Source organism: Haliotis rufescens, unplaced genomic scaffold (genome assembly GCF_023055435.1).
Source record: "Haliotis rufescens isolate VD_foot unplaced genomic scaffold, xgHalRufe1.0.p SCAF_122, whole genome shotgun sequence".
Classification (NCBI taxonomy): Eukaryota; Metazoa; Mollusca; class Gastropoda; order Lepetellida; family Haliotidae; genus Haliotis; species Haliotis rufescens.
Window position 1 is genome coordinate 624,064 of NW_025963805.1, and position 26,055 is coordinate 650,118.

At 41.3% G+C, this 26,055-nt stretch overlaps 1 protein-coding gene across 1 annotated transcript; it reads left to right on the top strand.

Annotated features, from left to right (window-relative positions):
* Positions 1 to 8,526: 8,526 nt before the first annotated feature.
* On the top strand, positions 8,527 to 24,739 carry LOC124118563 (neurotrypsin-like). Its single transcript, XM_048393939.1, has 3 exons — positions 8,527 to 8,880; positions 23,243 to 23,402; positions 24,217 to 24,739. The coding sequence occupies exons 1-3, from the start codon at positions 8,607 to 8,609 to the stop codon at positions 24,386 to 24,388; spliced, it is 606 nt and encodes a 201-aa protein (XP_048249896.1). The 5' UTR covers positions 8,527 to 8,606; the 3' UTR covers positions 24,389 to 24,739.
* Positions 24,740 to 26,055: the final 1,316 nt, after the last annotated feature.

The window sequence follows — 26,055 nt, forward strand, 5'->3', positions numbered from 1 at the left end:
AAACAGAAAACGACACCACAGAAAACGAGGGAGGCGAAAAAATTGACATGAAAACTTTCATCAAAGAAGCGTTAAGAATGCAAACTTCAGAACTCACACTGAAAATAGAAGAAATAATTGAGGAAATAGTGAAAATTCGTGATGTGACTGATAACTTGGTACAAAATGTAGAGATGAACACTAAGCATATCGCACGTAACAGCGAAATTGAAAATATTAGACAGGAGTTTGCTGACTTTAGAAAAGAAATGGAAAACAAACTGCTTACACAAGAAATGTATTCCCGAAAACAAAAACTGCTTGTCCATGGCATCCCCGACAGTGAACAACCAGGTATAGCGTGTCAGAAACTTTTCTCGGACATGGGGTTTACTTCCGCCTTGGTATTGTAAACATTCCCCGGCTGCCACGTCACACCACAAATGAACTACAAAAAACTCTCCTAAGCCTGTAGTTGTAAAATTTGTACACAAGATGTTTGGCAAGCTAGCTTCTCAAACTCGGCAATGTTGAGAGATAGAAAAATATCCATCCGTATAGATCTACCTGTTGCTTTGAAAAAATACAGAGGCGACAAAGGCATACACTCTCCGCACAGAACATAAAGTGCAGACCAGAATCTTCGAGAAGGGCATCGATGTGGTCCTGGAGTAAAGGAAGAACACTAACTCTCCGTGGAAAGCCATTGGGCTTGGTGAAAATATCGATCTGTTACATGAGCGTGAAATGTACGATCAGTTGACACTGACACTCACAACCTAAGTAAGTCATGACAAGATAGACTGGGTCCTGCACCCTTGTGTGTACATTTATATATATATCTGTTTTCATCTTGGATGAGTTTCGTTTAATTACTTGTTTTGTAAACATATGGATCAAACATTGAATCTTCACCAGATCTCGGTATGAGTTGATAAAAAAGGAGACCATCAGATAGCTTGCCGATAAGAACGTGGATTTGTTGATCAACATTGACCACGTGACATCGTGAACTCTCAACCGGATGTTTTCATCTCAAAATCTATGCTGTACACATTTAATAGAAAAAAGTCAAACCAATCTTTTAACTTATTCAAAAAGAAATACTTCGATATTATGAAATTACAAACTGTATTGCATATTCAAATTTTGATTATGCAAGTTTCCATGCCTTCTGGTCTTCTCTGTTATTTAGAAACTCTGTATAACTATGATATATGATCTGTCCATGCTACAAACATGCCAATAATGTCACAATAAATCCTTGCACACTCTATGTATGATATTCTCCTATACTGTAGAAATATTTCTTCTCTAGCTGCCCCGATGCATTCAGTTTTTAATCATGTTGTTTCGATGTCTTGGTCTTTTGAGTCCACCACGATCACGTGTATTAGTCCCGGATCTCTTATACTCCGGAAATTGTTCTTCTCTTGCTGCCTCAGTGCATTCAGTGTTTCGTCATGTTGTTTCATTGTCATGTAATCACAAATTCCTGCCACTTATAGGAAAACGTATTGGTCCTATCAACTTTTCTTCCTTCTTCTAGAATTACCTTCTGGAGATCATCGATAACATATTGAGCCTTAAGTCTAACAACATCATTAATTAGCCACGACATGAAAGCACATATCTATCAAACATCATCGTGGGCAATATACTCCCCTATCTTGTAAATGATTGCAGCTCTACTTTGTCCAATTAATCAAAATTTAGTTGTCATTTAACAAAGTACTTACACTACAAATCTAGGAAATAACAGGTTTACTAAATGTCTATGGCAACAGCTACAAGAAAGTGACCACAGACCGATTACACCATGTGCAAAGGGACTTGCATGGTGTCCATTCGATCCAGTGTGAGTACAACAGACTGTGGAAAGTCTGAAGGTGTCTGGTTTATAGGTGTACTTCGTGTTGACTGTTGCAGCTTGTCGACGGTATCACCCAGCTGTATCAAGTCAATGATGAGAAGCTGGACAGAACATACATTAGTATTATTTTATCTACTACAGCTACAGTATTGTAAGACTTATTCATAAGAAATTGGATTCATTAATATAGTTTGAGATTATATGCACAGTAGGAGTGGTAGTTGCTGTATCATCAAAAGGGGGATAGTATTCTGTCATGTTTCATTTTCCTGCCCTCATCCTGGTTTTAAATACAAATCTGTGATGGTGTAGTTATACTGTCCGTCCACGGGTTGGGTATATTCCTAAGTAATTCTAACTTAATTCTAGTCACTGTAATAATACATGAGAGACTATCAACGCACCCAAGAGACCACGACCTAGAAATCATGAATACAAGTGAGTGAGTGTTGGTTTTCTGGCCTATTTCAGCAATATTGAAGCAATACTCAAGAATACAAACCAAGAAGCATGGGTTTCTGAAAACATATTCTACCCCGGATCTTCACGGGCCACGTTTCATACCAAGAAGCAAAAACGTTAGTTCCATCTGTAGCTCAAACTTCATCCACAAAAACATATCCCACTCCGCCCTGCTCTTGTTACCAAACCACTGTTTCTATCTCCTGCCATACTCGATTGTAAGCAGACCGCCGTCATATAGCTGGAATATTGGTGGGTGTGGCATACACAACAAACAAACAAACAAAATGGTATGAGACATTGTTGGTATGTATAATTCTCCTTTTCTCCTACAGAAAATGTGGACATGTTTGATGATGCCACGTGCTTACCTCTGCAGATGGCACACTTGGTGTTGTTTGTGCACCCTCATGAGCACCACCACAGCGAAAGCATGCCCGTCCTCCACCGGCAAATGGGTTGCCCGCATATTGCAAGTAGCAATGGGGTGGTGTGGACACATTCTACCACGGGTCCCCATGGGGAGATATTCTGGGCTTTGGGATAAAAACGATGGATGGCGACCGACAACATAAGCTAACATAGATGTTAAGGTGAACTTATAACCCCATCCAACGCCCCTCCATCATCCAAGACGGCACATTGCCGAAAGAAAATTGGCCCACACTGGAAAACGTCATCTTTATACTGATGTCAATGACCCTCTACAATTCTTTACAATGGACTTATTTAGGAAAATCATAACCATAGACCGTTTTCGTAATCCCTGCAAATTAACACATCCATAAGTCATGGTTTAGCAATGATCGCTAAAAGAAAGGAAGGCCAGGAAAAAAACCCGAACTATATTTCTGTCTGTGGTGCATAGCTTTAAAAAATCACAACTTTAAAGCAAACGTAGTAGTATAGACAATGATGGTTCTACCGCAACCCCACTGGAACCAGATTTATACACCTATACTGCTACTACATTTTTTATGTGAAGATGATGATACGATTCAATCATCGTCATGAATCGTATTAAAAGAATCATCAATAATGATTAATAATGGATAAACTACTTTAAAAGTACTATAAATTACTATAGCCCACTAGGATATTGGAAAGGAAGTGTGGTGCGACACTGACTCGCCATGTTCGTTGTGCTCTAGTCCATCACCATGTATGAATGTTTCATGATACTGTGAAGAAGTGTGGTGTGAAACTGACTGGCCATGTTGGAAGTGTCCTTTTGTCCATCACCCTGTGTGTATGTTTCATGATACTGTGAAGAAGTGTGATGCGACACTGATTGGCCATGTTGGAAGTGTCCTCTTGTCCATCACCCTGTGTGCATGTTTCATCGTACTGTAAAGAAGTGTTGTGCGACACTGACTGGCCATGCTGGAAGTGTCCTCTTGTCCATCACCCTGTGTGTATGTTTCATCATACTGTGAAGAAGTGTGATGCGACACTGACTCGCCATGTTGGAAGTGTCCTTTTGTCCATCACCCTGTGTGTATGTTTCATCATACTGTGAAGAAGTGTGATGCGACACTGACTCGCCATGTTGGAAGTGTCCCCTTGTCCATCACCTTGTGTGTATGTTTCATGATACTGTGAAGAAGTGTGATGCGACACTGATTCGCCATGTTGGAAGTGTCCTCTTGTCCATCACCCTGTGTTTATGTTTCATCATACTGTGAAGAAGTGTGATGCGACACTGACTCGCCATGTTGGAAGTGTCCTCTTGTCCATCACCCTGTGTGTATGTTTCATCATACTGTGAAGAAGTGTGATGCGACACTGATTCGCCATGTTGGAAGTGTCCTCTTGTCCATCACCATGTGTGCATGTTTCATCATACTGTGAAGAAGTGTGATGCGACACTGACTCGCCATGTTGGAAGTGTCCTCTTGTCCATCACCCTGTGTGTATGTTTCATCATACTGTAAAGAAGTGTGGTGCGACACTGACTCGCCATGTTGGAAGTGTCCCCTTGTCCATCACCCTGTGTGTATGTTTCATCATACTGTGAAGAGGTGTGGGGCGACATTGACTCGCCATGTTGGAAGTGTCCTCTTGTCCATCACCATGTGTGCATGTTTCATGATACTGTGAAGAAGTGTGGGGCGACACTGACTCGCCATGTTGGAAGTGTCCCCTTGTCCATCACCTTGTGTGTATGTTTCATGATACTGTGAAGAAGTGTGGGGCGACACTGACTCGCCATGTTGGAAGTGTCCTCTTGTCCATCACCATGTGTGCATGTTTCATGATACTGTGAAGAAGTGTGGGGCGACACTGAATCGCCATGTTGGTAGTGTCCTCTTGTCCATCACCATGTGTGTATGTTTCATCATACTGTGAAGAAGTGTGATGCGAAACTGACTGGCCATGTTGGAAGTGTCCTCTTGTCCATCACCTTGTGTGCATGTTTCATCATACTGTGAAGAAGTGTGATGCGAAACTGACTGGCCATGTTGGTAGTGTCCTCTTGTCCATCACCATGTGTGCATGTTTCATGATACTGTGAAGAAGTGTGGGGCGACACTGACTCGCCATGTTGGAAGTGTCCCCTTGTCCATCACCCTGTGTGTATGTTTCATCATACTGTGAAGAAGTGTGATGCGACACTGACTGGCCATGTTGGTAGTGTCCTCTTGTCCATCACCTTGTGTGCATGTTTCATCATACTGTGAAGAAGTGTGATGCGACACTGACTGGCCATGTTGGAAGTGTCCTCTTGTCCATCACCTTGTGTGCATGTTTCATCATACTGTGAAGAAGTGTGATGCGAAACTGACTGGCCATGTTGGTAGTGTCCTCTTGTCCATCACCATGTGTGCATGTTTCATGATACTGTGAAGAAGTGTGGGGCGACACTGACTCGCCATGTTGGAAGTGTCCCCTTGTCCATCACCCTGTGTGTATGTTTCATCATACTGTGAAGAAGTGTGATGCGACACTGACTCGCCATGTTGGAAGTGTCCCCTTGTCCATCACCCTGTGTGTATGTTTCATCATACTGTGAAGAAGTGTGATGCGACACTGACTCGCCATGTTGGAAGTGTCCCCTTGTCCATCACCCTGTGTGTATGTTTCATCATACTGTGAAGAAGTGTGATGCGACACTGACTCGCCATGTTGGAAGTGGCCCCTTGTCCATCACCATGTGTGCATGTTTCATCATACTGTAAAGAAGTGTGATGCGACACTGACTCGCCATGTTGGAAGTGTCCTGTTGTCTATCACCATCATGTATGTTTCATCATACTGTGGGGGCACGTGTGGCCAAGTCGTCTAAGGTGCCACGATTCGCTTTGCAGAGTTGCGTCCTTTGGGCAGAAAAGAAACCTTCGATTTGTGGGTTCGAATCCAGGCCCGCCCCGATTATGTTTCTAGGTTTGTGAGCACCAAACGTGGGTTTCATCAAAGTGGTACACTTCTGAGACCGGCATCACGTTGGGCTTTCCTCCCACATGAAGCTGACGATATAACTGGAATTCTGTGAAGAAGTGGCATTAAAAACCCAACGCACTCACTCACTGATCATACTGTGAAGAAGTGCGTAGCGACACTGACTCGCCATGTTGGAAGTGTCATATCAACTGGCTTGATGTCTCTTCTCATAATATTAGGCTCGGGTTAATCCAATTTATTCAGAACTAGCCTAGCCTTCCACGTGATGTTAATAGTCAACATGTCTGACGTAATTTATCACCTGTGACAGTGAAACTGAAGAGTACGATATCATATTTATCATCTCTCAGATCTTTTCAGTCATGATCGGATCAAGTCAACCTTATCAATAATGATCAATAAATGATCAATAAATGTGACAAACATGAGGAACGAACTTTGACAAGAGTAACGTAAAATAAGTACCGTAAATCCCCATTGTCCCTAATATGGTGGCCTAACCTTGGCTGCTGGTGTTCTCTTGCCCATTTTTTTATGTTTTTTGTCCATTCGTTTACTGTCCATTGTCGACAGGTCTTTTATGAACTCTAAATGTATTGACTATTACGGCATAAATTTTTCTCGTCACGATTTTCTGAAATATTGAGGACTGACGTTAAATTGTAACAAGACAGGAGTGGGTTAGAAAAGTTCATTGGAACCACGTGGCTGGTCGTGATAGGCGATACCATGCAGGTTTTTCTGGCGATGTTCTGTGTGCTAAACAGAAGTGAAACAGACGTTACAGACTGTGGTAAGTCGAAACATTATCCTGCCGGCAACGAAACAGCTCTGCTGCATGACCCACTTCACTCTCACAAGTGAGATCTATACTTGAGTGAGTGAGTGAGTGAGTGAGTGAGTGAGTGAGTGAGTGAGTGAGTGAGTGAGTGAGTGAGTGAGTGAGTGAGTGAGTGAGTGAGTGAGTGAGTGAGTGAGTGAGTGAGTGAGTGAGTGAGTGAGTGAGTGAGTGAGTGAGTGAGTGAGTGAGTGAGTGAGTGAGTGAGTGAGTGAGTGAGTGAGTGAGTGAGTGAGTGAGTGAGTGAGTGAGTGAGTGAGTGAGTGAGTGAGTGAGTGAGTGAGTGAGTGAGTGAGTGAGTGAGTGAGTGAGTGAGTGAGTGAGTGAGTGAGTGAGTGAGTGAGTGAGTGAGTGAGTGAGTGAGTGAGTGAGTGAGTGAGTGAGTGAGTGAGTGAGTGAGTGAGTGAGTGAGTGAGTGAGTGAGTGAGTGAGTGAGTGAGTGAGTGAGTGAGTGAGTGAGTGAGTGAGTGAGTGAGTGAGTGAGTGAGTGAGTGAGTGAGTGAGTGAGTGGCTGTCATGACTGAGGCCGATTTAAAGTTCTAGCACTCTGAGATACCATGCCGCAGTTATACCTGAATACCCCACTCAGTATATTGACTCCGAGCCGACCAGTCCTTGTTTTAGCCCCGTTATGCCAAGCGCCAGGCAGGGTAACAACAAGTACCATATTTTCACGTCTTTTGGTATGACGAAGATGTGTTGGTAGTTTATTTTGCTTTTGTTCGTTGCAGTCAGCAATATTCCAACTATGTTACAGCATACATAAAACAAATAACCCAGTCTCAATCCTCAATCTCGAATCTTGCCACAGTCGTATTTGCCATTCTAGGTATCCGCAATATTTATTAAAGCCGATTGTCTTGGATGTGTATCCGGTGTGGTGAGAGAATCACAGTGACGGTTGTCCTCATTAGCTGTGTTGACTTTTCCACCACACGGGATAAATAATTCAAAGCTTCGTATGTGCTCCTTTACTGAGGTAGTCTTGAAGAAATTTTATTACTTGATGGATTTGAGATAATGGGCAAAGTAAACTTGTAGTGTTTAATCAGTGCATGAAGTTGTTAGTTGCTGCATCCTCAAAGGGGGCTGATGTTGCATCTTTCCTGCCCTCATGCCAGGTTTAAGTACAAATCTGTGATAGTGTCGTTATATTGTCTGTTGGCGATGGTATGTTATATTCAAAGGAAAAACATAATTCTAGTCACGGTATCGCTGAAATACTTCCGATGTCCCACCTGACCCCTACCCTGAAATCCTGAATACGAATGAGTGAGTGAGTATGGTTATGCCGCTTTTAGCAGTATTCTCACGGCGGGAGAACAGACCCTGGTGTCATCAAATTGTAATGATACTCAAGTTAACGCGAACACAAGGTTGTTGACACCTGCTTTTGAAATTCTTGTATCATGAGAGTACAGCGGAAACCACACAGAACTACTTCATAACTTGACGATGTCATGATGAACGTCTTCACGATTCCCTGTCACCCAGATTCAAGATTTATGCAAGAACTACTTCCTTTGAGAAATGCTATTCATTGAGTGCAAATAATTCGAACACCACAAACTTTATGTTAAATGTTCCACAAATTATTGCTGTTATGCTACAAGCGAAGAAACATCGATCTTGGTCTTTTCACAATAACATTTTGTGACTTGTGTCTTCAATGAAGACGACGTGGCAGTAAGGTTTTGAAAACAAAAGACGTGTGCATTTGTTGAAAGTGCTGGTAATGTTTCATTGATTGTCCATGATGGTGAGTGACAGTGCATTTATTGTTCCCTTTCAAATGTTCCACGGGAGAGTGTTTACATGTCATGTCAACCGATAAACAGTAACCAGTGAGGTTGTGTGCTATCGTGAAGTCACATTGACAGCTCAGCTCACTCCAATAGCATCGTCTTCTGGGTATGCCACTGTGATCAATATTGAAAGTCACTAGTTGTAAAGTTTTGTATGGTCAGGCACTCAGTGTGTTATAGCTACAGTTGATCAGGGTCTTGCTTTCCCACAACTAGATCTCGGGAAGTACTGTTGCAGACTCTGGTCATGTTCTTGCGGATCTTCATTGTATTGCATCTTGGTCAATTAGTACTGACTAATATATTGTGTATAAACGTACGTTTTACGAGAATACAACAAGTTTTCATGTCGCATCTTCGAAACACCACAGCCAACACTAGAGCTGATTGTAGCGTCCAGTGCTTGTCTGAACCTAACTGTGGCGCATTTACATTCACTGAAGTTGGTGGAACGTGTTCAATGCTCCTTGATGAGACTGGGTCATCCGCAAGCTGTGTTAAAGGACATGTGTACAAGTCAAGTATGTATAACATTCTACTTATTATTAATATCCCCCGCAACGCACGGATCCGTCCGTATGTTCATCTGTGTAAGATGTCGTTTCTGGGTCAGATCTTGAAAACCGTACATTTTTCCTTCACCACACTTAGCACATAGTTTGTCTGGTGATGAACTGGTGCCTTGTTATGGCTTCGGAGTTTTGTAAAATGTATTTTACAACTTTCGATGGAAACAAATTTGACTTAGACTGAAAATGGGGCTTGTGGTCGTTTCCAGAGCAGTTCTTGAAAATCGTAAACTATTTCTTCAGCAAACGTATTAAAAGAAGCATTTACCATTGCGGGTGATGTCCATAACTTTGTCCTCTTCGTGTTATTATTTCTGTAAAATGTTTACGGTAGTCAGAATACGGACATGCCGGAAGCATACACTAACTGTTTATTTTTGCTTGTAGCTTAAAACCGAATAACATCAATATTGGACACTTCTGTCATTAAGTTATAATACTCCTTGTTATGCACAGTCCGCTGTGGTGTAGTTCCCAATGAGTTACTTATATACATTTACACATGATGATCTTAAAGGGGCAATTTCTAAAGCTCTAAAGAATATGCCTGATTCTGTTCTTGAAGTTCATTCGCGATCTTTTGAATATGTGCTGGCTTTCTGTATTCGTTCCAAAGGCGTGGAGACCCTATTATTATACCTGTACCAACAACCGGTAAAGACACCTCACTACCTTACAAAAGATCCCACTAAAAAATTAGTAGCAATATTTAATGATGAATACTCGTAGTAAAATTTCTTCAAAGATTGAGTTATCTCTTGGGGACTTAATTTAGGTGTTATATCAGAGTTTTAAGCAGAGACTCACGTGGTCAAGTCATATATTCAATCTTTGCAGCCGTTGTAACTGTGTTATTAATCTTTTGCAATGTGTGTACAAAACGCAATGAGGAGCTGATAGACCTACCATACTATTGCTACATAATGCACTTATCCTATCAAGACTTACGAGGGGTGTTCATTAAAGATTTCCCATGACCCACTTCCGATGGACCTAGTGGAATGAAACTTGGCATAGGTATTAGTCTTTCTCCACATAGGATCCACCAAGAGTTACACACTTCTCCCATCGTTTTATGCAACTATGGAGACCTCGCTTGTAAAAGCCATCATTTTGCGTCTCAAACCAGGACTTGGCTTCAGAAATCAGTGTTTCATCATCTGTGAAACGTTTTCCCTTAAAAAATGACTTCATGGTTGGAAAGAGGTGGAAGTCAGATGGTGCAAGGTCAGAAGAGTAAGGAGGATGTGGAAGGACTTCATAGCCACAGGACCGCGCTTCTGTCTGGGCAACATGAGAGTTGTGTACTGGAGCATTGTCTTGCAGGAGACGGACACCCTTGGTCAGCATGCCACGCCTCTTAAGCTTGATAGCGTCCCGCAATTTCCGCAGCAGTGAAGCATAATAAGCTCCTGTAATTGTGGTACCCTTTGCCAAGAAATCCATCATCACTACTCCGTGCTGGTCCCAAAACACCGTGAGCATGACCTTGCCTGCAGAGGGTTGGACACGTGCCGTCTTTGGGGGTGGTGACTCCACATGCTTCCATTTTGCATCGACTGAACTTTAGTCTCAGGATCATAGTGATGGACCCATGTTTCATCCTGTGTGATAAGTCTGTCAAAAAGGTTTGCCTGGTTTTTTTTGGCACATGTCCAAAAGATCCTTTGAGCAATTGACTCGTTCCTGCTTTTGGAAAGGTGTGAGCAACCTGGGAATCCATCGTGCAGACACCTTATGCATGTTCAAATTGTCATGGATGATTTTTTCCACAGACCCTACACTTATCTTGACATCTCGTGCTAACTGGCGAACAGTTATACGTCGGTCTGCCAAAATGGCGGTCTCCACTTGATGGATAGTGTCCTCATCAATGGCTGAATGGGGGCGACCAGGAATGGCAGCTGTTTCCACAGATGTCCGACCACACTTGAACTGGCGATGCCAAGGTTTAACAACGTCATATGATTGGGCATCTTCCCCATAAGTTGCTTTCATTTCATCGAAAGTTTCTTTTGGTGTGCGACCTTTCAAATATGAAAACCTAATCACTGCTCGGTATTCTACTGGCTCCATTGTCACACCCTACTCGATCATAGCACCTGTAAAAGTGGTAAGATTAATAGTTCGGTGCTGCAAATTCAGACATAACCCATAGAGACATGTATCTTTGTGAACATGTGAAATTTCAACCAAATATCATAACCCTAAGTGGTTTAGGGGAAATCTTTAATGAACACCCCTCGTAACTATTGCTGCCAAGTCTTCATGTCAGCTTCTGAAAGCCATCACCTTAAACTTGATCGCATTCTTCTGGAGCTAAAAGGATTTGCACAAGAGCATTTGTAACAACTACAGTCTCAGTGCTTCAAGTTGAATGTTCTGACACGCCCTTGTTCCTGTCACGTTAACATATATCACATGAGTACTTTCTGAAGATAAGGGCTATGACAGTTATAATTCAGTTACTGATACAGTTAATGGGTCGAGTTTGTCAAGTGTGGCCAGATTTCGTTTGGCTTGATAATTCAGAAATCGACAGCACAAAAGGAGCTGGTCACATGAATCCAGTGGATCATTCCATGCCTTCTAAAACTGCTCCTTGGCTGCTCCTTAAGCCAGGATCGTGTCATGAACTCAATTCCATTCTTAAGAATAATATGAGTCTAAACAAAGTGAGAGCATTTTCTGAGGATTTTGTACAAGAACACTATGCAGATTTTACACACATTTATACTGACGCCTCCAAGGAGTCTTCCATAGTTGTACTGCTGGGGCTTTCTGGGTCCCTGTTTATGCTATCTCGGACGTGTATTTCCATATTTGCAACGGAAAACATCTTTGATGTATGTATGAATGTGTCTGTCATGCATGTATGTATGTGTCTTTCATGTATGTATGTATAAGTCTTTCCTGCATGAAGGTATGTGTCTTTCATTCCTCTACATGTACAGTAAACTACGGTTATAGCGAACTTAAAGGCCAGGAACTACTATTTTTAGTTTGTTATAACCGTAGTTCGTTATAAGGATATGTATATCATATATACAACAAATAACTAAAAGTAAGTTTGTTGTTTTGGTCATATCGTTATAAGAGTCTTGTGCCTTTCATGCAGGTATGACATGGGTCTTTCATGCATGTATGTCCTTTCTTTCATGCATGTATGTCGTTTGTCTTTGATGGATGTTGGTATGTGTCTTTGATACAGGCATGTAATGCCTCTTTTGTGCATGTAGGTATGTGTCTTTCATTCATATATGTCATGTCTTTCTCACAAGTATGTCACGTGTCTTTAAGGCATGAATATTGTGTTTTTCATGCATGCAGGTACATGTATGTGTCTTTCATGCATGTACGTCATGTGTCTTTCATGCATTGGCACTCGTGAAGAGCAACCTCCTCATGGTGAGTGCTGGGTAGCGTTAATATCTCTTCTCCCGTGTGGACCCTGGGTAGAATGTGTCTTCAGCATCCCATGGCTGGTCGTAAAAGACGACCGAATTGGGCAGCCTGTTTGCCTAGGGTTGCGCCCCTGTGTCGGTAGAGGACGGGATTCTGGTGGTTGAGGGCACTGGAGCCAGGAACAGGTATTCCTTTTGCCCAACATACCACTTTGACCCTTACTTCATCTAGACGGGTGGTAGAATGGGCCCGATTCTGTCAATCGGCTGGTCACGCCAAGCCCTGTGCATAAAATTGTGTATGCACAAACGTATTTTTTATAAATGTATTATTTAGACTTGGCCATGTATAACATGTTTGAATTCACAAATTATTTATGTAACAATTTGCCTTGAGTCTTATGCCAGAAGGTGGTGGCTCATGGGCCAATATGGTGATGTTGACCTCCGAATAATGTATATATGTCTCCATTTTTTGTCATGGGCCAAACCATAGCTATTCGCGTCATATTTGCTGGAGTATAGAACTCTTGTGTCCCTGGTGTTTGCAACTTGGATATCCGTTGCAATGTGACACCGTACTTGTTGACGCTCCATGGTGGGTGGGGAGTTGGAGTTCTGACCTACTTTCTGTCATCATGTCTCTCCCATAACTTGGTTCAAATACAAAAAAAAGGGGAGGAGACTAGAAATTGACAATTCAACGGACAGTGTATCTCAAAACATAGATTCGTGGGCTAGCAATTCCAAAAGCTGTTTCTGGGATTTGTGGCGAGGTTAAAAATGTCACTCGTCGCCTTGTTGGTTCCCTCCTGGTGGAATGTTTGCGGAGACAGCAATCTCTTAATCTTTTATCGATTCATACATCTGCAAAGGTCGAAGTTGCTGTGTCCGCACTCTTGCAGAGGCATTATTCGAGACATGGCTCGTAGCCTTTCTGACATGTCAGTCAGGGGCGGTCGGGTAGCCTAGTGGTTAAAGCGTTCGCTCGTCACGCCGAAGACCCCGGTTCGAATCCCGACATGGGTACAATGTGTGAAGCCCATTTCTGGTGTCCCCCGCCGTGATATTGCTGGAATATTGCTAAAAGCGGCGTAAAACCAAACTCACTCACTCACTCTGACATGTCAGAAGATGAAATCACTGCAGAGTTGGAAGATAAGGCTGTGACGTCGAAGGCGCCGCTCCATCTCATCCCGCATGTGCTCGATTGGTGAGAGATCAGGGGAGCGAGCCGGCCAGGAGATGACATTCACGTTGTTTTGTTGAAGAGAATCCCGAATAAATCGAGCAATATGAGACCGGGCGGTATCATGATGAAAGGTAATGCCTGGGCCATGACGACGCAAAAACGGTAGAACATCAGGGCCGATGATCTCGTCGCGGTAGCTCTGTCCATTGAGATTTCCCTCTACCACTATCAAACGCATCCTCTGTCTTGCTGTAATCCCACCCCATACCATAACGCTGCCGCCCCCGAACCGATCTTCTTCCATGGCACAATGATTGACGTAACGTTCACCTCGACGTCGGTACACTCGAATCCGTGCATCGTTGTGGCTGAGGGGAACACGAGACTCGTCAGTGAATAAAACTTGCACCACTGTAGACGTGCTTGACGGTGGTTTCCTGTCAAAATGGGACGTCTGGCGGATGTTCTTGCGACAATCCCTGCACATCTGAGGCGGCGACGTACGGTTTGTGAAGATCATCGTCGAAGGCCAGGGATGCTTCTTGCAGTCACTGTTGCTGGGTGGAATCGATTTCGTAGGTGTGTTGTTCGAATCCAGTTGTTTTGTCGATTATTGGTTACGCGTGGCCTACCACTCCGAGGATGGTCTCTGACTGCATTCGTCTGTTGCCAACGTTGCCATAAACACCAAATGGTGTTTCTGTGGATGTTAAATTGTCTTGCAACATCACGTTGACTCGATCCTGCTTCAAGCATACCAATGGCTGGCAGACGCTCATTTGCGGACAGGCGTGGCATTTCGTAATATTGATTAATTGCGTAATTTTGTTGTTTTTCCGAGTGGTTGTTGTCAGCACGATGCTAAACAATGCATATGGAATCCCGTTAACGCACATGTTTTTTATACCCATTCTTGGGTAGTGAAATGCATGGTGCTTGCATAAAAGTCAACTTTTGCATGGAATGCATGCTTTTCTGTAGCAGTTGCGTTTTCGTGACTTGATTCCATACATGGACTACAATATTGAAAATCAAACTTTATTTGTTTGAAAAAAAAAATTAAAACATTGGTGTCACAGGAACTTTTGCTGTGGAGTATATAAAGGCACTGACAAATTTGATATTATACCTCCTACAATGTCTTTTCACCTCCAGGTGCTAAAGCCTCTGGAGCTTCCTCAATTTTAATGAAACACAGGGTCATCCATAGCCCTGTTCATCTTACTACTTCCATTCAAGCTGTTGCAGGCCGTGTAACTTTGCACATTGCCTTTACGTTGTGCTCGCTTTACATTCCACCATCTTCTTCTCTCCGACAGTCTGAACTTCAAGCTCTCTATGATCAACTCCTCAAGCCCTGTATTATCATGGGCGATTTAAATGGACACATTCCACTTTGGGGTAGTGTTTAGACTAATAACAAGGGGAAACTTTAGGAATATTTAATTTCTAACAATGACTTGTGTATCAATAATGATGGTTCAACAACACGGTACAGGTACCTTCTCTGCTCTTGATCTATCAGTAACAGATTCTAATTTATTAAACAAGTTTGAATGGTCCATCAACGAAGACCTATTGTGGCGGTGATCATTTCCCAGTTTTAAAACCCGTCTTACCTTCAGATGTTCCTCCTTCAACAAGATGGAACTTCACAATGACTAACTGGCCATAGTTTGAAATACTTGCAGCCAATGAATTAAACCTTATCAGTTTCTTGATGCTACTGACCCTGCACACTTATTTTCTGGTGAATTGAACAAAATCGCTGATGAATGCATTCCTAAGTCCTCTACAAATCCACACATCCGTAAACCATGGTTTAACGATGACTGCAAACAAGCTAGGAAGGCACTGGAAAAAGCTGAACACAACTTCCGTCGCCATCCCATGGCACATAATTTGAATAAATTTAAAACTTTAAAAGCTAAAGCCAGGCGTACTTTTAAACAAAATAAACGCCAATCTTGGCAAAATTATGTTTCCAAAATAAATTCACGTACGCCCATGTCTAAGGTATGGAACATGATACAGAAAATTAAAGGTAAAGTCTAGCATCCACCATCTTAAGAATGGGGATGAACTATTTACTAATAAATCGGATATTGCAAATAAACTCGGTGAAACGTTAGCAAAACAATCTCTTTCCTCAAATTATGTCCCCCAATTCCAACAATTTAAAAAACAACAAGAGAAAAGAAAACTATTAATTTTAAATCAGATAATGGTGAAGACTATAATGAAATATTTTCGATCCATGAACTTCATACTGCTCTTGGACAAGCGCATGATACTGCTACAGGAGCTGATAATGTACACTATCAACTCCTGAAGCACTTACTTCATCAGGTAAGTTTCCTTCTTCTTGGCGTGATACAATAGTTGTACCCATACCAAAACCTGGAAGAGATCATAGTGATCCCTCAAATTATAGACCCATTTCACTGACCAGTTGCGTTTGCAAAACCATGGAACACATGGTCAACAATATATTAACATGGTACTTGGAATCAAATAATTAAATTACAAATAGTCAGTGTGACTTTCGAAAGAATCGAAGTACTGTTGACGATTTAGTTCGTCTAGAATCATTTGTGAAAAATGCTATAATAAATTAACCAGCATGCAGTGTCTATCTTTTTCGATTTAGATAATTTCAGGTCCGCGTGGGCTCTACCCTCATCTGGTCATTATCATCAGGATCAGGGTATCCCACAAGGCAGTATTTTGTCTGTCACTTTGTTTAGTATAAAAATAAGTAGTCTTTCAGAGGTTTTAAGTGATTCAGTAGATGGATCACTTTTCGTTGATGACTTTAATGTTTCTTGTCGTGGAAAAAAATATGCATATAATAGAGACGCTGTTACAAATCTGTCTCAATAAAATTCATAAATAGTCCCTTGAAAATTGGTTTAAATTTTCTAAATCAAAAACTAACTGTATACATTTCTGCAGAAAATATAAACCCCATAAGGACCCTGAAATCTTTTTAAACGGTACCCCTATCAAAATTGTGAAGGAGGTCAAGTTCTTGGGCCTTATTTTCGATAGCCATTTAACTTTCCTTCTTCATATTAAATACCTTAAAGCTAAATGCCTGAAGGCCCTTGATTTATTGAGTTTCTATTTCGAAGTGGGGAGGGGACCAAACAATCCTCTTACACGTATACAGGTCACTGATTCGTTCAAAACTCGATTACGGCTCCATCGTGCATGGTGGAGCATTCAAAAGTAATTTAGAAACATGAGATACTATCCATCATCAGGGCCTGAGGCTTTGCCTTGGAACCTTTAGAACTTCTCCCATTCACTGTCCCCATGAAGAAGCGGATGAACCTTCTCTTCAACAACGCCATCTGAAATTATACTTACAATACATTTCTAATTTATATTCTAATCAGTCTGATCCAGCTTTTAATTGCGTCTTTAATCCTCTTTACCGAGACATTTACAATAAAAAATCATCTCTTGTTCCACTACTTGGAATCAGAATTCAGTCTGCCATGTTTGCTTCTAATATTAAACTGCAAGATATTGCTCCCTCTCAACTGTTTTCATCACCTCCTTGGCAAATGGTAAAGCCAGAGGTAGACCTCACATTAACCAAATTGAAGAAATCAGATACAAATCAACTAATTTACCAACAAGAATATAATCATTTAAGAAACAATTATGACACTTATAAATCTATATTTACTGATGGATCCAAGGATGGTGGTGCTGTTGCTAATGCCACTGTCACTGGATCTAGAACAATATCTTCATGATTACCTGATAACAGTTCTATCTTTACAGCAGAAGCAAACGCAACTTTTACTGCACTAAAATATCTTAAGAAACAACCTAAACATAAACAATTCATTATTTTTTCTGATTCTCTTTCATGCCTTCAGGCGATTAAAAATATGTCTTGCAAACATCTACTTTAAATCCAAATTATCGAATTAATTAATGATCTTGCTACTGGCCAATATGACATCATCTTTTGTTGGTTACCAAGCCATGTTGGTATCATTGGTAACACAATGGCTGATGCTGCTGCAAAAGCAGCACTCAACAAATCTGTGACACCACTTCTTATCCCGTACACTGATTATAAACCTTTAATTAGATCTTACATCCGTGATCTGATGCAAAAGAAGAGGGACACCCAAGTAGGTATCAATAAATTACATGAAACTAAACCAAATATCGGTTACACCTACCTGGGCTGGTAGTTCAGATTTGAAGAGGTCATTATGCGACGATGTCGTACTGGCCACCGTACATATACAAATTAATACTTATTGAAAGGTGAGGATCCTCCGTTGTGTGTCCCTTGTGATGAAAGAATCACAGTCAAGCATGTCCTGTTTGACTGCATTGTTTTTTCCATCACAAGGGATAAATATTTCTGTGTCAAAACAGTCAAGGACCTTTTTAATGATGTTAATTCTCATTTAATATTGTGCTTTTTAAAAGAAATAGAACTTATTCATAAATTTTGATGCGCTTAACATACTATTTTATAAATTGGTGGTGCTAATTTATAACTAAGATTGTTAGCGGCTGTACCCTTGAGGGGGGTTGAAGTAGAGTAAAATTATTGTCCCCCCGAAGAGGGTGTGTAAGTCCCATATCATTCGAAGTATTTTATGCATGCCAGAATTTTAAGACGTAGTAATTTTGTCATATTAATCGTAGGCTTAACTGGTGAACTATCGCCAGTGACTGAAGGGATGATATAAATCCTGCCGGGGTCCATGCAGGAAGCACAGGCACTGTAAGTCCCCCTGGTCCCTGGTATGATGATCTCCTTTCAGTTACTGACGATCTCTAGCCCATTTTTATATTGTGTTGTTAATCCTTTCTGCTTTTAAATGTTCCTCAGCTAGTTTTAAATATACTGTGATATATTGTGATATTCTAGTTATTTTACTGTCCTTCGATGACAAGTTTTTATCAAGTCTACATATATCTGTTATTAATGCATTACTTCTCGTCAGGATATTGCCGATGTGACGTTAAACATTAACTCACTCACTCTTTCATGCACGTACGTCACATGTCTTTCATGCATGTATGTGATGTCTCTTTCTTGCATGTATATGATGTGTCTTCCATGCATGTATTACATGGGTCTTTCACGCAGCTATGTCCTCTCTTTCATGCATGTATGTGATGTCTCTTTCATGCATGTATGTGATGTGTCTTTCACTCATGTATGTTATGTTTCGTGTATGTGTGTAGGTGTGTCTTTCATGCATGTAGGTATGTGTCCACCATGCAGGAAGGTATGTCTCTTTCATGCATGTATGTCATGTGTCTTTCATGCATGTAGGTATGTGTCCATTATGCAGGAAGGTATGTCTCTTTCTTGCATGTATGTCATGTGTCTTTCATGCATGTAGGTATGTGTCCATTATGCAGGAAGGTATGTCTCTTTCTTGCATGTATGTCATGTGTCTTTCATGCATGTAGGTATGTGTCCATCATGCAGGAAGGTATGTCTCTTTCTTGCATGTATGTCATGTGTCTTTCATGCATGTAGGTATGTGTCCACCATGCAGGAAGGTATGTCTCTTTCTTGCATGTATGTCATGTGTCTTTCATGCATGTAGGTATGTGTCCATTATGCAGGAAGGTATGTCTCTTTCTTGCATGTATGTCATGCGTCTTTCATGCATGTAGGTATGTGTCCACCATGCAGGAAGGTATGTCTCTTTCTTGCATGTATGTCATGTGTCTTTCATGCATGTAGGTATGTGTCCATCATGCAGGAAGGTATGTCTCTTTCAAGCATGTATGTCATGTGTCTTTCATGCATGTAGGTATGTGTCCATCATGCAGGAAGGTATGTCTCTTTCTTGCATGTATGTCATGTGTCTTTCATGCATGTAGGTATGTGTCCACCATGCAGGAAGGTATGTCTCTTTCTTGCATGTATGTCATGTGTCTTTCATGCATGTAGGTATGTGTCCATTATGCAGGAAGGTATGTCTCTTTCTTGCATGTATGTCATGTGTCTTTCATGCATGTAGGTATGTGTCCACCATGCAGGAAGGTATGTCTCTTTCCTGCATGTATGTCATGTGTCTTTCATGCATGTAGGTATGTGTCCACCATGCAGGAAGGTATGTCTCTTTCTTGCATGTATGTCATGTGTCTTTCATGCATGTAGGTATGTGTCCACCATGCAGGAAGGTATGTCTCTTTCTTGCATGTATGTCATGTGTCTTTCATGCATGTAGGTATGTGTCCATTATGCAGGAAGGTATGTCTCTTTCTTGCATGTATGTCATGTGTCTTTCATGCATGTAGGTATGTGTCCACCATGCAGGAAGGTATGTCTCTTTCTTGCATGTATGTCATGTGTCTTTCATGCATGTAGGTATGTGTCCATCATGCAGGAAGGTATGTCTCTTTCTTGCATGTATGTCATGTGTCTTTCATGCATGTAGGTATGTGTCCATTATGCAGGAAGGTATGTCTCTTTCTTGCATGTATGTCATGTGTCTTTCATGCATGTAGGTATGTGTCCACCATGCAGGAAGGTATGTCTCTTTCTTGCATGTATGTCATGTGTCTTTCATGCATGTAGGTATGTGTCCACCATGCAGGAAGGTATGTCTCTTTCTTGCATGTATGTCATGTGTCTTTCATGCATGTAGGTATGTGTCCATCATGCAGGAAGGTATGTCTCTTTCTTGCATGTATGTCATGTGTCTTTCATGCATGTAGGTATGTGTCCATTATGCAGGAAGGTATGTCTCTTTCTTGCATGTATGTCATGTGTCTTTCATGCATGTAGGTATGTGTCCACCATGCAGGAAGGTATGTCTCTTTCTTGCATGTATGTCATGTGTCTTTCATGCATGTAGGTATGTGTCCACCATGCAGGAAGGTATGTCTCTTTCTTGCATGTATGTCATGTGTCTTTCATGCATGTAGGTATGTGTCCACCATGCAGGAAGGTATGTCTCTTTCTTGCATGTATGTCATGTGTCTTTCATGCATGTAGGTATGTGTCCATCATGCAGGAAGGTATGTCTCTTTCTTGCATGTATGTCATGTGTCTTTCATGCATGTAGGTATGTGTCCATCATGCAGGAAGGTATGTCTCTTTCTTGCATGTATGTCATGTGTCTTTCATGCATGTAGGTATGTGTCCACCATGCAGGAAGGTATGTCTCTTTCTTGCATGTATGTCATGTGTCTTTCATGCATGTAGGTATGTGTCCATTATGCAGGAAGGTATGTCTCTTTCTTGCATGTATGTCATGTGTCTTTCATGCATGTAGGTATGTGTCCACCATGCAGGAAGGTATGTCTCTTTCTTGCATGTATGTCATGTGTCTTTCATGCATGTAGGTATGTGTCCACCATGCAGGAAGGTATGTCTCTTTCTTGCATGTATGTCATGTGTCTTTCATGCATGTAGGTATGTGTCCACCATGCAGGAAGGTATGTCTCTTTCTTGCATGTATGTCATGTGTCTTTCATGCATGTAGGTATGTGTCCATTATGCAGGAAGGTATGTCTCTTTCTTGCATGTATGTCATGTGTCTTTCATGCATGTAGGTATGTGTCCACCATGCAGGAAGGTATGTCTCTTTCCTGCATGTATGTCATGTGTCTTTCATGCATGTAGGTATGTGTCCACCATGCAGGAAGGTATGTCTCTTTCTTGCATGTATGTCATGTGTCTTTCATGCATGTAGGTATGTGTCCATTATGCAGGAAGGTATGTCTCTTTCTTGCATGTATGTCATGTGTCTTTCATGCATGTAGGTATGTGTCCACCATGCAGGAAGGTATGTCTCTGTCCTGCATGTATGTCATGTGTCTTTCATGCATGTAGGTATGTGTCCACCATGCAGGAAGGTATGTCTCTTTCTTGCATGTATGTCATGTGTCTTTCATGCATGTAGGTATGTGTCCACCATGCAGGAAGGTATGTCTCTTTCTTGCATGTATGTCATGTGTCTTTCATGCATGTAGGTATGTGTCCACCATGCAGGAAGGTATGTCTCTTTCTTGCATGTATGTCATGTGTCTTTCATGCATGTAGGTATGTGTCCACCATGCAGGAAGGTATGTCTCTTTCTTGCATGTATGTCATGTGTCTTTCATGCATGTAGGTATGTGTCCACCATGCAGGAAGGTATGTCTCTTTCTTGCATGTATGTCATGTGTCTTTCATGCATGTAGGTATGTGTCCATTATGCAGGAAGGTATGTCTCTTTCTTGCATGTATGTCATGTGTCTTTCATGCATGTAGGTATGTGTCCACCATGCAGGAAGGTATGTCTCTTTCCTTCAATGTATTGTCATGTGTCTTTCATGCATGTAGGTATGTGTCCACCATGCAGGAAGGTATGTCTCTTTCTTGCATGTATGTCATGTGTCTTTCATGCATGTAGGTATGTGTCCACCATGCAGGAAGGTATGTCTCTTTCTTGCATGTATGTCATGTGTCTTTCATGCATGTAGGTATGTGTCCACCATGCAGGAAGGTATGTCTCTTTCTTGCATGTATGTCATGTGTCTTTCATGCATGTAGGTATGTGTCCATCATGCAGGAAGGTATGTCTCTTTCTTGCATGTATGTCATGTGTCTTTCATGCATGTAGGTATGTGTCCACCATGCAGGAAGGTATGTCTCTTTCTTGCATGTATTTCATGTGTCTTTCATGCATGTAGGTATGTGTCCACCATGCAGGAAGGTATGTCTCTTTCTTGCATGTATGTCATGTGTCTTTCATGCATGTATATCATGTTTCTTTCAAGTTTGTCTGCCGTGTGTCTTTCAAGCATGTGTGCCATGTCTCTTTCATGCATGTATGTGATGTCTCTTTCACGCATGTCTGTCATGTGTCTTTCATGCATATATGTTATGCGTTTTTCATGCATGTATGTGATGTCTCTTTCAAGCATGTATGTCATGTTTCTTTCACGCATGTATGTCATGTGTCTTTCATGCATATATGTTATGCGTTTTTCATGCATGTATGTGATGTCTCTTTCAAGCATGTGTGTCATGTGTCTTTCACGCATGTATGTCATGTGTCTTTCATGCATGTATGTGATGTCTCTTTCACGCATGTATGTCATGTGTCTTTCATGCATATATGTTATGAGTTTTTCAAGCATGTGTGTCATGTTTCTTTCACGTATGTATGTCATGTGTCTTTCATGCATATATGTTATGAGTTTTTCATGCATGTATGTGATGTGTCTTTCATGCATATATGTCATGTGTCTTTCACGCATGCATGTCATGTTTCTTTCATGTATGTGCGTCATGTCTGTTATGCATGTATGCCATGGGTCTTTCATGCATGCTCGTCATGTCTCGTTCATACGTGTATGTTATGTGTCTCTCATGTATGTATAACATGGGTCTTTCATGCATGTATGCCATGCCTTTCAAGCATGTATGTCATGTCTCTTTCACTCATGCATGACATGTGTTCTTCATGCATGTATGCCATGGGTCTTTCATGCATGCTCGGCATGTCTCGTTCATGCATGTATGTTATGTGTTTCTCATGTATGTATAACATGGGTCTTTCAAGCATGTATGCCATGCCTTTCAAGCATGTGTGTCATGTCTCTTTCACTCATGCATGACATGTGTCTTTCATGCATGTATGTCATGGGTCTTTCAAGCATGTGCGTCATGCCATGTGCATATTGGCCGTGGAAACCAGTGTTGATAATACATATATATCTACAGATGCTGGTACAATGCAACATGACGAAATCGTTCGACTTGTTCCGGGTCCCCAGTCTGGCCGTCTTGAGATTAGGTACCAGTCTGTATGGGGAACAGTCTGTGACGACCTATTCACTGATGTTGATGCCAGAGTCGTCTGTAGAGAACTTGGATTGCCCTCGTGAGTATATTAGAACACCCAACATTGTAATTGATCAAAATGTGTTCATTAATGTTATCCTCCATGCAAAACATGTATGTATTGCTCCATCACTTGGACAGGCATTTTGTTAACATTTAAACATTCTTTTCAGGGGAAACAATAGTGACTAAATAAAACTGACATAATGAACTATAACTGTTTTTTACATTTTCCCTTCCTGCAGAGATGGACACAGGTTACTTTGGTATGATACTTAAACTTACTTATCCAGTGTGGGAAAATTTCCTGTTTACAAACAATTATACTAGAATTGTTGGCAATATAATGATAACTTATGCGTAGAGAGAGGTTTATTCCTCATTTGTGTGAAATAAACTAGTCTTTGGGCGAGAAATAACTTCATGAAAAATAATTAAACATATATCACACTGTAACAACGGTGGCAATAATTATCTTCATTCTGTGACATAACATTACCTGTGATATATTTTAACTTTGGTCACTAAATGTCAAGTGGGCGGATCGGTCACAAACATACTTATTGATATAGAAAGTAATTATTCCCATAATGATTGTACTTGTAAACAGTTTTGTGTGAGGTTTGGTGCCAGTCAACTACGCGCAGAAATATGTGTAAAATGTGTTGACGTCTTGAGTCTGGATGTTTTACACATATTTTTGCATGAGAGAGAGGAAGGTTTGATTTTCTCAATACGATTCGTGGCAAGATTTAAGCATGCTGAAAGTGCGTGTAAATCATTTATAAAGAAATTGGTTAATGCGATCATTACGATCATTATCATTTTAACAACGTTCTTAAACATATTTCCAGAGACAACGCAATACCGAAGGCTTCTGCTTACTATGGTCAAGGAAGTGGCCCAATACATCTGGATGATGTAAATTGTGCTGGGAACGAGGCATTTCTGAGCCAGTGTTGTCACCGACAATGGGGCACTCACAACTGTATTCATGGTGAAGACGTCAGCGTCATCTGTCAGTAACTGCCTGGATACATCACCAGCATGGTACAGAAACAAGTGATGCCCTACGTCACACAACAGTTCTATTTGACTGCAGTAATTAGAACCAGAGGCACGGCTGGCCTAATTGTCTCATGCGACAGTCTCTACACATTGGTTTTTCAGTTATATAAAATATGGGGCAGTGGGGTAGCCAAGTGGTTAAAGCGTTCGTCACGCCGAAGACCCGGGTTCGATTCCCCATATGGGTACAATTGGTGAAGCCCATTTCTGATGTTCCCCGCCGTTATATTGCTTGAATATTGCCAACGGCGGCGTAACACAATACCCACTCACACTCACTAATAATGCACTGATCGTTGGTTCGAATATCAGTCTGTTTCTGAATATGAACCTTGATTTGTCAACACCATTGCGCCTGGGTTTCACTAACTGGGTTTTCCTCTAACTTTGGAACTAAATCGATGTGAAATAACTTTCAAAGCGACGTCAGTACTCAATCAACACGCCAACAAGTGTCTTCATTTTTCTCTTCAAAGCAGGATGACAATTATTCTAACAAGAATCAATCAGTTCCGGTGCAGACTGTCTTGGAAATGTGAAACATCTTTATTCATTTTAACGTCCGTAAAAGTGCACAACAATATGTACCACCATGTAGACAGATGGTTTTTTTCCATGCACAGTATGCAGTGCCTTTAGATCATTCATATTTTCTTATTAAGCATCAATCATTACTGAGTACCACCGAACAAAAACACTAAAATCTGAAGGTCGCGCGAGCTAAATAGTTAAAATATTTCACTTTGTCAACCAGGATTACACAGAGTCAGGGCTGACTCCTCATCGACAACAATAGGAAACTCCACATAGCGGACACTGCCAGGGAGCAGGGATTATTCAGTCTGGACAAACGCCAGAACAGACTTGTGATGATACACAGACGCCACTGATTTTCAGTTACATATTGTGAAACATTGACAGACCTTTGCAACTATTGCACAAGAACGTTATGTTGATAAACAGCAGCGATAGTTGAACTTCGTCACCGTTTCCTACACGAAGAAGACAGTGATGTCTCGTCAACATCGGCTACAACATGGCGTACACGTACAGACGTTCTTTTTGGATCAGTGACACTTGAAGTTTTAGTGAATTGTGGTGCAGCTTCATCACCAAGTAGATTGACATATGTACCTTCTTTGTGGACTGGACAATTATCTCAATTTGTATATGTGCTTTGTGGTTATATTATAAAGAGAAACACAGTATGGATTTCTCAAATTAACGTAAGTTACAATATTGAGTACTTCCAATTCAGGAAGAAAATATTATGAATATTCAATAGCTGTTATCAGTTATCGTAAGTATAGTTTTGAGTTTTTTCAACTAAATCCAAGACCCGAGGAGATCCGGGGTAGAATATCCGGTCTTCAGCAATCCATGCTTGCCGTAAACGTCGACTATGCTTGTCGTAGGAGGCGACTTACGGAATCGGGTGGTCAGGCTGGCTGACTTGGTTGATGCATGGCCTCGATCCCAATTGCGTGGATCGATGCTCATGACATGTCCGGTCCAGATTCGATTGTTTACAGACCTCCGTCATAAAGCTGGAATATTGCTGAGTGCGGCGTTAAACAACCAACCAACCAACTAAGTACACCCTGTTTTGCTTCATATGTACATGT